We start from the raw sequence: 13,426 nt of genomic DNA, 5'->3' as shown, positions 1-13,426 counted from the left end.
CAGATAAATTTGGTTATCCAGTAGAACAAAAGTCATGTTTAAAGACACATCATTGCTACGGAAAAGCATTTGTGGTTGAAACCCTAAATAATTTGAAGTCTTAATAATTTACTATTTTGAAGAGAAATGAAAATTCATTATTCAGACAAGCAGTCATAAGATGTTTTGAATGTAAATAAAAATAAAAGATTAGGACATGCAAATTTGATGGTATTTTAAGACTTTTTTTCCAAGCAGACAGGTGTTTTTGAGAGAGCAGTGCTAAGCACAAAGAAGGCATTTAGTATCTCTGTAAATTCCCTTCGCACCCCAGGTGACATATACAGCTGTTAACTCCCAACAGTCATGTTGCTTTCAAGGAGAAACACAGTCTATGAATATCTACGGCCAAGCGTATAAATTAAATGTATAGATGGTGGATGTAATGTCATACAGAGCAACTAAAATGTCAGTATGTTGAACTCCCTGATTTGAAATAGCCTACTCAATGACCTTTACACTGTCAGTAAAAAGAGAGAGAGAGAACATACCTGGCACCTTATTGCAGACACATGCGACTCAGTTTTCCAGCAATGTTTACATACGCATACGTTCACAGACCATGCATCTCTGCACTCCAATACACATTACATTTGGACTTCATAACTATATTTAAGAAATGTGGATATTGGTCAAGAGTGTGAGAATGGTCACTCTAAATTCTGAGGTCAGAGGTCAACGGACTGGCAGAGGGATGGGGGGACTCTGAGTCAGTGCAATTCAATCTGGTGAGATGGAACAGGGTAAGAGACAACCTTGCAACCCAGCACTAAACATAGTGCCTGTAGCACAAGCAGCAAACCAACTCTGGTTTCAGTGAAATGGAAAGTGAATTTCTGGTTGTGCAGAAATGTTCACTTAGAAACGTTGCTTTAGAATGCAACAGAGTACGATGGTTGAGTTTAGCAAATCACATCAATTTGAGAATTTTTTTCAAAAATACAAAATTTCTGGTGATAATTTATTTTATAAATGAAAACTTTTTACTAAAATAAACACAATGTTTCAACAATAATCGATCTATGTAATTATCCAACTATTTCTAATATTATAGACAGGTTCATTGGATGTATGCGCCTGAAGTTAACTTTCGGTCTGTGTTTGTTGACCGGTCTGGCTAGTGGCTAAAAATAAAACGATTTATATTTTGTTTAATTTATATTCATATTTTATTGTATAATTATTGTATTAAATAAACAATTTGTTGAATGGCCCGTGTAACTTTGTCGCATTTAAGTTTAGCCAAGTAACGGTTCTTCTACTGGTAAAATAATACTAGCTAGACATATTTATACTTGTTATTTCTTTTGCCTGTCATCAGAAATAATCTACTAGGTACACCGTTCTTTGCGTTTTGTTGGCCACAAAAGCGTGCATGCGCAGTGACGTTTGTTTATGTTGTTGCTTTGAAACCATCTGTAGCTATCACAAAAATGTGATCTGTACCTCGCATACAGTGTTAATAAAGTAACAACATTTTTTTATAAACTTAAACTAACTAAAGGTTACTGCAGCATCAGTTTGACACTGTTATCATGGAGTCCTGGGGCACACATCTGACTCGACCACTTACATAAGATCTGTAGGGTAATAACAGACTGTAGCTCATATATCTTGTGTTACATTTGTCTGGGCTCTATTGGTCTGCTAATTTTATTAAGCTAGCTGCAGAATGCTTTAAAAAAACTTGTGTCACAATCGAAAAGTATACATTCAACTATTTTGTAATATGACGACTTACAGATAACAGAAGATCTTCAAATACGTTTCAGCTAAATATATCTAAATATATTATTCAACTGACTGAGTTATAGAATATGTGGACCGACTATTGAAAACAATAACAATTTATATAAATATCTCATTTGCAAGGCATCTCTTATCTATGAATTATTATGGTTCAGTCTTTTTCAGTCATAGACCAAATAAAGCATTTGTTGTCAGATTCATTTGACAAATTAATAATGTAAATAGGCTTTATATTGAGACAGAGATTTCATGTTCTACACATGATGTCCAAAGCAGATGCCATGCCCCCCTAATACCTTTACATTCCTCTTTTCCAAAATACTTTGCACAACCGAATACTGAATATGTGCATATAGATGTTATTCACTACATATAGACGCCATTACTTTCCTAAAAAACATATGTGCGTGCTGTTATGAGATAAGGGGGTTTCTTTATTCATGGGGATCCCCACACACCCGACTATTGCTCTGCGTTACTTTCTGATGGTAAGACTTGTGTGACTGTTTTCTTTCACAGCATGTAATGCTGTTAGATGCATGACTGCTAATTTTGGAAACAGAAACTGGCCTTCGTTTAGTACCTCTCATTTTACCCTTTTCATTCCTCGATTCTTCCTCTCCACAGAGACTAAATGAAACTATATTAACAATTTTTTCCACACGTTTATAGTTGCACGGAATCTGTTAAATTAGCATAATAGGCTATTTCGATCTGTTCTGGTGATGTAGAAAACCAGCAGGTTTATATCACATGACTATCCTAAAAAATACATGATCGTGCCGGTCTGGCAGATAATCAATAAGGGGACAATGGCACATTTTTGAGTAATTTTGTCACATTGGTATAGACAGGCAGAGTGCAACTGTGAAACAGGACCCTGAGTATTAATATAGAGTGGGGTGAGTTCTTTCCTCTTCCATCTGTCTGTACTGTACACACACTTGCACAGACCCTTCGCTTGTGTTTTTTTCACCACAGCGTTCCTGAACATTCTGGCCCACCTGTCATGTGGCCAGTCATGTGATTTTGATGCATTTCCTGGGGTGGAACCGCTAATGAACAAGTGAATGCACACTGGAATAGTTAGGCTCCTCAAGTGTTGAATGAAATAGGTCGGGCCTACTTTGGAAATTCACCATAGCAGAGTTTTGTTTCAACCCTCCTCCAACACATCAATCATCACCGCTTAAACATGTTATCTATATAATTCTGACATTGTTTAAATGATTACAGTTTATACATTTGCTTTTTATATTATAAAACCATTGATGATTCATTTGTCATGGCAAATATTGAATGCACAAACTGTGACAAACTTTTTTTGGGCCTGTTTGAGATACTTCAAGAAGAATAATACATTTATGTTGCGCAAATCTTTTACCATGAAAAGTGCAACAAAAGCAATTTTGATCTATGCAACAAAGATAATGCGATATACTTTGACTTGACATTTTCAGTTTAAACATGGAAATAATCTTTCCTTGTGTTTGAGCTGGGTCTTTATGGAGTTAATGTCACAGCCCTCTGTCTGAACGTGGACAGACAGGCCACAGTGAAGGGGTGGACAGCTGTCCCCTCGTCTCGGGTGTTGTGATGTCGGTTCTTTCCTTTTAGAACCTCTCAAGAAGTGCAGCTCTCCAATCAGCTTTACGCGTGCATGAACCCAGCAGCCAATGGGCAGCAATCATCGAAGTATATAAACCAAAGTCTGACATCTTGCAAAGTTGGGCAACCCCTACATTGGCTTTGGTGAACAGGATCTGATCCCAAGGATTGTTACCTTTTCTCCCGTGCAGGTAAATTAAGCAAAGGTTTACAAATTTGTGGTGTTTCATAAAACAAGACAATCTTCAGACAAAAACATACCTTTTCAGTGCAGGAATCTAAAGTTGGTTAGGTATACAAATTGTTCAAATCTGATTGGTGTTAATGACTGAAGATGTCATACATGATATTGAGATTTTTTTTTAATCTGGGATTTCTATCTTAAATATGAGATTTTTTAAAATGCTGTGTTTTACATTTCTAAGCCAAGACTACTTATGGTAGGTCTGTTGAAGGCTTAAAAATAAATAATGCACTAGTGAGCTATGAAGAGATTCACCCGCAGCAAAGAGCTGTGTTTGCAAGACACCTGTTGTGAGAGTGACGTTGGCACAAGGTCATGACATCTGGAGACATTTATAGAAGACTTTAAGTGCCACTAACTGCAGTGACTGCAGTCTGATACATCATGATTTACAAATGCTGTAAATTATGAGTTAAACGCATAACGGTAACTTGTAACATCAAACATTTCAGCAAATTTCTTTAGTAAAATTCTGCAAAAGTCGATTTACACGGATATACTGTAAAACCAATTATGGGGCTAGTGTGGGGAGCTCCTCCCCCAGGAGAAATCAGAGAGGTGAACGTGTTAAATCATTTGTGAGCGATGGGGGGTGGGTTTGGCAGCCTTGCTAAAAATATGCTTCAGACTGCAGATGATATAAGTATGCAAGCCATGCAACCACCACTCCTTGTGGAAATGTGATGCAGGGGTTAGACCTGTCCTCATATTTTGTTACTAAGTGATTGAGATAAGTTGGGACACAAAAAGTAGTATGCATTGCTATTGTCTGCAACTGTTGCGACTTTAATCTGGAACCTAGCTTCAATTATTCTTTCCAAAAGTCAATAGCTTAAATAGCAAAATGTTCGGATCGATCAATGCCAGAATGCAGACATATCTTAGTTTCATATAGTCGGTACACTTTGCTAAGTTGTTTTAACCTCTCTTGTGTAGGTCAACCGAGCAGTGCAACCATGACTAAGAACTGCAACAACGATTACAAGATGAAGTTCTCCTTGGAGGAAGAGTTCCCTGACCTTTCTCTGCACAACAACCACATGGCCAAGGTGCTGACCAAGGACATTTACAACAAACTCAGGGGCAAGTCAACCCCCAGCGGATTCACCCTGGATGACTGCATTCAGACTGGCGTGGACAACCCTGGTAAGCATCCAAACACACCAATGTTGCAAGCAACATTAGTAGTTGATACAGCACCATAAAGACATTGATAACACAATGGTTTGTTCATGACTCAAGGCCACCCCTTCATCATGACTGTCGGCTGTGTGGCTGGTGACGAGGAGTCCTACGAGGTCTTCAAGGAGTTGTTTGACCCCATCATTTCTGACCGTCATGGTGGCTACAAGCCCACCGACAAGCACGTAACCGATCTGAACTGGGAGAACCTGAAGGTAAGCAACCAGTTAAAAGTATTTGCATTTGCATTATTCTCTGGCTGACCTTTACTTGTCCGCAGGGTGGTGATGACCTTGACCCCAACTACGTCCTGAGCAGCCGCGTGCGTACCGGCCGTAGCATCAAGGGAATCACACTGCCCCCACACAACAGCCGTGGTGAGCGCAGAGCTGTGGAGAAACTCTCCATTGAGGGTGAGTATTAGATCTTCTAGGACATTTCATGAAATAACATACACACCTCGACAAAGGAGATAGCGAACAAAGAAGCTTGGTTTTGCTAAAATTGTCTTTCTCAAAGCTCTGAACAGCCTGGATGGTGAGTTCAAGGGCAAGTACTATCCTCTGAAGGACATGACTGATAAGGAACAGGAGCAGCTCATTTCTGACCACTTCCTGTTTGACAAGCCCGTGTCCCCACTGCTGCTGGCTGCCGGCATGGCCCGCGACTGGCCCGACGGTAGAGGCATCTGGCACAACGACAACAAGACCTTCCTTGTGTGGGTGAACGAGGAGGATCACCTGCGTGTGATTTCCATGCAGCAGGGTGGCAACATGAAGGAGGTCTTCAAGAGGTTCTGTACTGGCCTGCAGAAGGTACATAAGCACTTTTCTCTTTACAGTAACCACATATCCACTTCAGACTTGTGACCTTTATTGTGTTGTATAACAGATTGAGGATGTCTTCAAGAAGCACAACCACGGTTTCATGTGGAACGAGCATCTTGGTTTCGTCCTCACCTGCCCATCTAACTTGGGTACCGGCCTGCGCGGTGGCGTGCACGTCAAGCTTCCCAAACTCAGCACACATGCCAAATTCGAGGAGATCCTCACCAGACTCCGTCTACAGAAGCGTGGCACAGGTAACCTTGACATTGTGCATGATTTCTTTGTGTTCCAAAAATACCAGTATAACACACAATGATCATCTCTTCATACCCGTGTTGTTCAGGTGGTGTGGACACCGCTTCCGTCGGAGGCGTGTTTGACATCTCCAACGCTGACCGTCTGGGCTCCTCCGAGGTTCAGCAGGTGCAGTTGGTGGTCGATGGTGTGAAGCTCATGGTTGAAATGGAAAAGAAACTGGAGAAGGGAGAGTCCATTGACGGCATAATCCCTGCCCAGAAGTAAATGGCAAACATTGTGCTTTTTTTATTCATTCTTATATGCCATCTGACAAGCAAGCTCGCTTGACTTTTCCAAGAGACACTCGACCCTGCTCCTGTTTTTCCTACTTCCTTTCTTTCCTGTCGTCTTCTTTTTCCTTTTTCTTTCTGTACTTCCTATTCCTTCTGTAACATCCTGGGATCAAACCTCCACATAGCTGGGAAACCCTGGCAATGTTGTATTCACCTAAATGATTTTGGTTGTACAAAGTTAATAAACGGCCCCATGTAACAATCATGCAGTGTGTTATGTCTTTCAATTATTTAATCTCCAAACACATAAACTGAATGGATAGAAAGAAAGATAATAGACAGCTGAGAACTTTTAGCCCTTTTTTTGTAAAACAAACAAGAAAAACTAAAATTTTCACTAACTGATAAACTTAAAGGGATAGTTCACCCAAAAATGAGAATTTTGAAAATTTACTCATCCTCCTGTCATTTCAAAGTATGTCTTTCTTCTGCAGAACACAAAAGATGTTTTGAAGAATGTTGGTAACCGGACACCAGTAGTACCCATTCACTTGCATTGGTTTTGTGTCCATAAAATAGAAGTCAATGGGTACCACTGTTGTTCAGTAACCAACACACTTGTGATGGTGAGTACATGATGACAGAATTAAAATTTTCAAAACATGCATGACAAAAGAATGTGATTTTTAAGGTTTCATAATAGCAAAATATGAAAAGGAATTAAAACTTAATAAAACAAAGCTAGATTGAATGCCTTACACATATATACCGACTGGGGAGAACTGCAAAATGTGAAATATTAAAAAACAGACATTACCTCAAAAGACTGAACAGACAAAATGTGTCCTGGTGAATTTACTTTTCACAATAACTACTGTTATACATATTATATACATCCTACATTTTAATCAAACTCCAAAAATGTAAATCCACATTAAGTCTTCAAAAAGGTCATCAAGCTCTTCAAAGCCGCTCAATGAAATGACACAAATAAACAAGACGCACACACCGCTGGATTTCAGACAAGTGTTGAATTTATCTTTCTTGCATTTTCTTAAATTGCAGAGCTCAGACATTTTTATTGAAGATGTGGAGTTACTGTCAAAACATAGATAAGTCAACAGTCTGTTTGTGGCCGGTCAGCAGAGTGCACTTCTGGCAAAATTACAGAGCTTTTTTTCTTTATCAGCGGAACATATACGAGAGCAAAACTAAGAGCGCATTGACTTGGCTCAACAGGTAAATTGCACCATTTGAAGGGAGAACTGCTTTAAAACAGGTGAAATCGCTCACTCAGCCTTAAAGTGCTACGGTTCGACCATGTAATATGGGCCTGCTGACCTGCAGGCAACTCAAGGACTAAAATAAGAGGCTCAGAAAAGCAGACATCACCTACACAGCCTGCATCACTGGCAAGACAGCTAAAACAACCAATAAAAGACATCACTTTCAGCTCTTACAGTTTGTAATGGTGTGGCATTCACAAGTGTTGTTGTGAACAAGGATGATTAAAATAAAATGAAACATTCTTCTGCAGGTGCAGAATATACATTAAAATGAGTTAAATAGCAGCAGTTAAAAAGGAATGACAATATACAGAATAAAGATGCGGTTGACCAGAAATGCCTGGAGTTAAAAAACAACATGGCTAAGACACCAGGTAACATCAGTGGTAAGAGACCTGGTTGGTTGGCAGAGTTCCTTCAGTAGGGTTTGTGTGTGAGGGTGTGGCCTGTGTTCCTGCCAGTCTTTATAGCCAGAGAGGTGTGGGGTGTGGGAGGAGCTAGTTCCATTAAAGCTCATCCCACCTTTCAGTCCAATTCTGTCTTTCCCCACCACCCCCTCTTGCTCTCAAAGTTCAATTTCTTTGGACACTTTGGTGGCGATGTCCCGAAAGGCAAGCGGTGCCCCCCACAGGCGCTTGAACCGAACCCCGCTGGTCTCGGCAGGGCCCTTGGGCAGCTGGCACACCTCAGCTTCAAAGGCAACGCGGGAGCCGGCTGCTCCGTGGGTGCAGGACAGGAGGAAGGGCCCGGCCTGGTGAACCTGGCAGCCACAGCCCTGCGCCGCCTCCCGCAGAGCCAGCACCACCTCGGCCGGGTCCCGGGGGCTCCGTACCCTCACATCCCAGCCGCATCGGGGGGTCCGGGGCTCTGACGCTTTTTGATACCCAGATAGATAGCGACTGCAGAGAGGAGGAGGCAGGGGGAGGTGAAATGAATAGTGCGGGGCGACGTATATGGGCAGATGAATGGAAAGGGGGTGAGATGGGGACAAGAGAGAAATATATTAGAAATGTGTAAAGCAAAAACATGAACAATTCCCAAGTTGATTTAAGGAATATAATATATAAATGTATATAATTTATTTTTATGAATTATATGCTTCAAACAATTTTATTAAGAAAATCGATTCATCATTATATATAAATCGTGATCTTTAAGGAGAAAATGATCAGGTAATCGCTAATACCGTTACCTTGCAGGAAACACTGGAGTTCTTCAGGATAATACAACCATATTTAAAACAAGCAGTTAAATTTGAACATTATGTGACCATCAGCAGTAAGTCATGAAACTGCTTGAAAAAAGTTTTTTGAGTTCTGAATGAAAGTCTTTTAAACAATTTGAAGGCACTCAATTTTTACTGCTAAAAAACGGGGCTTTATGATTTAAAAACAAACAGCATTCATACTAAATGTAGTGTGCGCATACAAATATAAAAATAAAATCATAATAAAATAATATTCAAGCAAAATGTGTACATATGCTAGACCCAAAACATATCTCAGAACAGATTCCTGTGCAGCCATACCTGTCATGCATGCTTAAAAAATGCCTCATACACTTGATATGTACGTTTAAATCTCATCCGTGTGTAAAACTGCATTCAAAGTGCACACGTTTTTGACTAACAATGTGTCCAGATTAACAGGGCACAGAAAATAAACAAAAGCACGCGGCATATCATTCAAACATCCATGTTTAAACAAACTGATATATGACTGTGACTTTCCAAATTACTTGCAATATTAAACAATTGTAAATGGATTACACTGTGTTTAATGGAAAGGAAAGGACAAATACAGAGATCTATATAAACTCTACATAGATCTACACTAGTTTTGATGCACAGCAAACACTATTTTCTAAGGAATTGACACAACTCAGTCACATTCTGATCAGTCTGATCCGTCATGGTACATGGCACATGCTAGAAATTACCTGTTGTTTTTAGTCTGACTTTTTGTAGCTGTATCTGTAGCTTAGAAGGAGTAACAAAGACAATAGTAAGTGTGAAACGATTTGCATAAGATCTTTTTTCCTGAACCATATAACGTTGATCTCTCTATCCCGATGACGTTTACGCTATTAACTATTATTTAATAATCTACTTCTTTCGTTTTCTTTCTGTTTGAGTTTGCTTGTTTTCTGAAACGAAGAAAACGGTCCACAATTGGGGGACGGACAGATTGTGTGACTCTCATAATAACGTTAGAATTTGTACGTTGTCACACTCACCTTGTGACCGGAGATCTGGAGACTCTCTCAGGTTCGTCTGTGACCCTCAAGAGGAAGACAAAGGTTCATGTTAGGAATCAATCAGTCAATAGAACAAAGATTAGTACTCTTTATCCCCCCCCTCCCTACAACGCCCAATCGCAAAATCGAACGACACAGACTTTTTAGAGGGCTCACTCATGTAATTGACATTACAGTTGTATATTACTTTTACAACAAAGCTTGTTTAGACTTGACGTCTAAAGAAACATATATATTATATACTTAACTTCTAACATTTAAATTTCTTCTTTATTTGAGAGTTTATAAATCTAGTATTCTCCATGAGAAGTATTAGACGTTAGAACAATAATCACAGTCATTATTAATACATTGCAAAACAAAGAAGCCGCTATTCTGCTAGTTCAAAGATATCCACACGAGGGCGCTGCAGATCAAGGCAGGAGTGATCATGAAACTAATGTAGCAAATGAGGCAGCCAATGGATTTCCTCTTAAAGGGACAGTACGCAGCCCTCTGCCTCAACAGTTAAGACGGAAAATGGAGGCTGTCTATACCTGGACAGAAATCACATATGGCAAGCAGGGGAGGCAAATGAGCTTGGCCGGCAGTGAGTGGCATTGGTCACACAAGGATAAAATGCAGGTTACATAACTAATCAGAGTTTAAAAGGGCTAGTGGAAGCCCATGCTCTGCCTTCTACAGTTGAAAATAATTTCAACAGATTCATATGCAGCTGGATCATTTTTCAAGAAGGTATAACTATTTATAAGGACACACAATGCTTTGGGCCAAGCTAAGTGCCATTCCTGTGAATGAGTCAGAGTGAGAGAAGCGATGCAGGTGGTGTAAAAGGCCCCTTTAGAACAAAACAAAAGTAGAACCATTTGACAAAGTTCTACATGAAAAACCTGTTGTCATTCTTTGAAACCCCCTTATGTCATTGAAAACCTCATTGACTTTCAGTCTTTGCTTGATCAACAATTTTTTTCATTTTATAATATGGTCCGAGTTCCAAAAATGACACATACAATTATTATGAAAGTGTATGTGATGAACTGTTGCATTTAGGAAATGTGAAAATGTGTCGTGTTGTGGGTCACTGTGTGTTCCACAGACAAAATAAAATCAAACAGGCTTGAATCAGGTTTGAAATGACATGAGGGTGTATAGATAATGACATCATTTTCATTTCTGGGTATTCTGATCCTTCAAACAGTTATTTAGTCTAAAATGAGCTCAAGGGGGTCTCTGACACCCAGTGTCAACAATGGTACCAAAGAGAGCTGAGATGAGAGAGTAATTTGACAAATGACAGAAGACTGATTAGACACGTGCCGGTATTCGGTAATACAATATGCATGCATGGTATGTTACATTAGACACTTGGAGGAGAGACAAAATGTCACAAGTTTAATTCAGTTAATTAATAAATAATTGATTTGATATTGTTGATTTAAATCAAGAGGCCAGATTGTAATGAAATAAAAGAAAAAGACTGATAAGACAAATACATTTAAAAGACAAATGACCTTATAACTATATATTTTTCCAGTTATATTTTACAATAACGGGCAAGTTGTTAACAGTGGTCAATTCTGCTAACAACATTAGCTAACATTGAAAAATGTACTTTGTTAGTATATTTTAATCCCTGTTAAGGATCGTTCATGTCAAAACAATTATCATGATAAGTCATGGTGCATTTACTAACACAGTGTCTACACCGGACGAGACACGTCACGACAAAGGACATTAGAAACACATTAGAACTCATTATAATTTTTAATTCAGTCCACACTGTTGCGACCAGTGTAGACACGGTTTAATGTTAACAGTGACAACATTTGATTTGAATAATGTATTAGTAAATGCTGAAATTAACATGAACTAAAATGAATAAATGCTGTATAAGTAATGTTCATTGAGTGTTAACTCTGATTATGCTTAATAAGCAGATAAGGTCATGTAAACGTGTAAAAACGTTTTTCTTTTATTTATTTTTTATAAACAAAATGTGTCATTAAGAACATTAATATTTATTTTCCGACCTACTTCGTTATGCCAAACAATGCTGCAATGAATACTTCAGCAATTGGAAAAAACGGGATACCGGCACATGTCCAAGTATGACAGATGGAAGACAGGCCACAAACAGGTAAAAAAACTTACTAACTGTTTTTGATCCCTGTGGCAGAGTGCAACCCGAGACGGACTTGCTTGAGCTCTGGCGCTTAGATGGGTCAAGATTGACCCTAAGAGTTGATGGGGAGGGAAATAAAGGAAGAGAAGAAAAGTGTGGAAGCCAGAAAGGACAGGAAGATTCAGAGAAATAAGATCGCAGCTGATTGGCAAGGAAAAAACTAATAAAACAAAAATACAGAGCACCCAACAACAGCCGAGAACCAAAATACAAAGGAAAACAAGAGGAGCGGAAGCTGTTAGTTGATAACACAGGAGGCTCGAGGCAGTGTAGTACATATGCAGAGTAAAGTTTTTCTCATTGGATGTCACCATAGACAGGTGTTGAATCTAATCACCAAGCTTCACTTCAAAAGATGGAAGTGTTGCCTCTAATCTAATAAAGTGTACCTCCGCTGTATATCTTTGTAAAGTATTTATTTTTGGCTTTCGGCCCAGGAAGACACAAACTATTTCGCTGAAGAGCAAAGAGCCCCATCAGCGTTCCTACACACTACTGAACATCTCAATTAAATTACGGATTCCAAACCTACATCTAACTCCATTACCTCCACAGGACAATGGACAGCTAACCAAATGAATGGCTTAATTGGCTGACTGGCTCCGGTGGTGGAGCCGGTGTCATTTTGATTTCATGTGGTTAAACATTTTTACAGACTACATTGCCATCTTTAAAAGAGAGAGGGAGGATACAAGAACAAAGCAGTGGAAGTCACTTTGAGCAAACGGAGACTTGATTTTATCTCTTCACTGTTCTGAGATTCTCTTTAATCTCATAGGCATATCCTATGAAGTCAACAGAGGGATATCTTTTTTTCCTCTTACCTGCGGGTGAGTTTTGAGGTCAGCTTGGAAAACAAATTGGTGGTCGCACGGCTGCGTGAGTGTGGCAGAGCGCTGGCATCGTGGGATAGGGTGGGTGAGGTTGGTGGTGCGTGGGTGGAGGGTCGGTGGTCCCGGAGCTGGCCCCCGTGGAATGTGCTGCGGATGGTGGAGCCCCGAGTCAGGCGAGAGCGCTCGGAAGATGTGGAGCTGGAGGCCCCAGCACCAGAGATACTGTGGGTTGATGGGGAGGCTGGAGGTATTCGATGTGACAAGGAGCTGAGAGGAGAAAAGTGAGAAGACGACAAAGTTTAGAGCTAAATGTAGTATAAACTTAATTCGTCAGGAAATTAACTTTTATATTTCTATGGAATATTGCAATGTTTTTTAGCAACACCAAGGCAGAAAACTTTAACAACCACATTGGCAAACACCTAGGACACGACGATGACAACTTTGCATTAACATACACAAATGTTTTTCTTTATACCTTTAAAATGTAAAGCGACTGTCAGAACAATAGTCTCACTCAGTAGCATTCAACATGGCTTTAAATAAGAGCCAATATGAAAGCTAGATTTAATCTATGAAAAAAACCCTAAAAGAAACACGGTCACAACTCTGTCAGGATACGATTAGGGGCCACTCACAGAACGCGCCTTTGCATCTTAAAATGCGAGGAATGGTTTTTACATGAGCGCA

At 39.7% G+C, this 13,426-nt stretch overlaps 2 protein-coding genes across 7 annotated transcripts in view; one reads left to right on the top strand and one right to left on the bottom strand.

The window, feature by feature from the left end:
* The first annotated feature begins 3,514 nt into the window (after nucleotides 1–3,514).
* On the top strand, nucleotides 3,515–6,444 carry ckmb (creatine kinase, muscle b). The gene is made up of 7 exons (XM_079482100.1): nucleotides 3,515–3,587; nucleotides 4,577–4,786; nucleotides 4,883–5,037; nucleotides 5,103–5,235; nucleotides 5,342–5,637; nucleotides 5,714–5,903; nucleotides 5,993–6,444. Exons 2-7 carry the CDS (start codon nucleotides 4,597–4,599, stop codon nucleotides 6,169–6,171), a joined length of 1,143 nt encoding a protein of 380 aa, XP_079338226.1. The 5' UTR covers nucleotides 3,515–3,587; nucleotides 4,577–4,596; the 3' UTR covers nucleotides 6,172–6,444.
* A 19-nt stretch (nucleotides 6,445–6,463) lies between these two features.
* The window catches only part of mark4b (MAP/microtubule affinity-regulating kinase 4b), a 37,579-nt gene continuing 30,616 nt past the window's right edge, over nucleotides 6,464–13,426 (bottom strand). The window contains exons 15-18 of one of the 6 annotated variants that reach the window (XM_079482096.1): nucleotides 12,728–13,003; nucleotides 11,877–11,955; nucleotides 9,701–9,745; nucleotides 6,464–8,364 (exon numbers count right to left, since the gene is read on the bottom strand). In XM_079482096.1, the coding sequence (XP_079338222.1) occupies nucleotides 9,728–9,745; nucleotides 11,877–11,955; nucleotides 12,728–13,003 (373 nt within the window). In that variant the 3' untranslated portion in view covers nucleotides 6,464–8,364; nucleotides 9,701–9,727. Of the gene's footprint in view, nucleotides 8,365–9,700; nucleotides 9,746–11,625; nucleotides 11,956–12,727; nucleotides 13,004–13,426 lie in introns of those variants that run through there. The other 5 variants (XM_079482094.1, XM_079482095.1, XM_079482092.1 and 2 more) reach the window with 5 other exon arrangements.

The sequence above is a fragment of the Barbatula barbatula genome (assembly GCF_947034865.1).
Source record: "Barbatula barbatula genome assembly, chromosome: 19".
NCBI classification, from domain to species: domain Eukaryota; kingdom Metazoa; phylum Chordata; class Actinopteri; order Cypriniformes; family Nemacheilidae; genus Barbatula; species Barbatula barbatula.
This window is presented reverse-complemented; position numbering and strand designations above follow the sequence as displayed.

Excerpts from the sequence above, each read along its gene's own strand:
- ckmb (XM_079482100.1), top strand. The coding sequence starts at position 4,597 with ATGACTAAGAACTGCAACAACGATTACAAGATGAAGTTCTCCTTGGAG. Across the intron at positions 5,038-5,102 it reads TGAACTGGGAGAACCTGAAG|GGTGGTGATGACCTTGACCC; the intron begins GTAAGCAACCAG and ends ACTTGTCCGCAG. Across the intron at positions 5,904-5,992 it reads TCTACAGAAGCGTGGCACAG|GTGGTGTGGACACCGCTTCC; the intron begins GTAACCTTGACA and ends CGTGTTGTTCAG.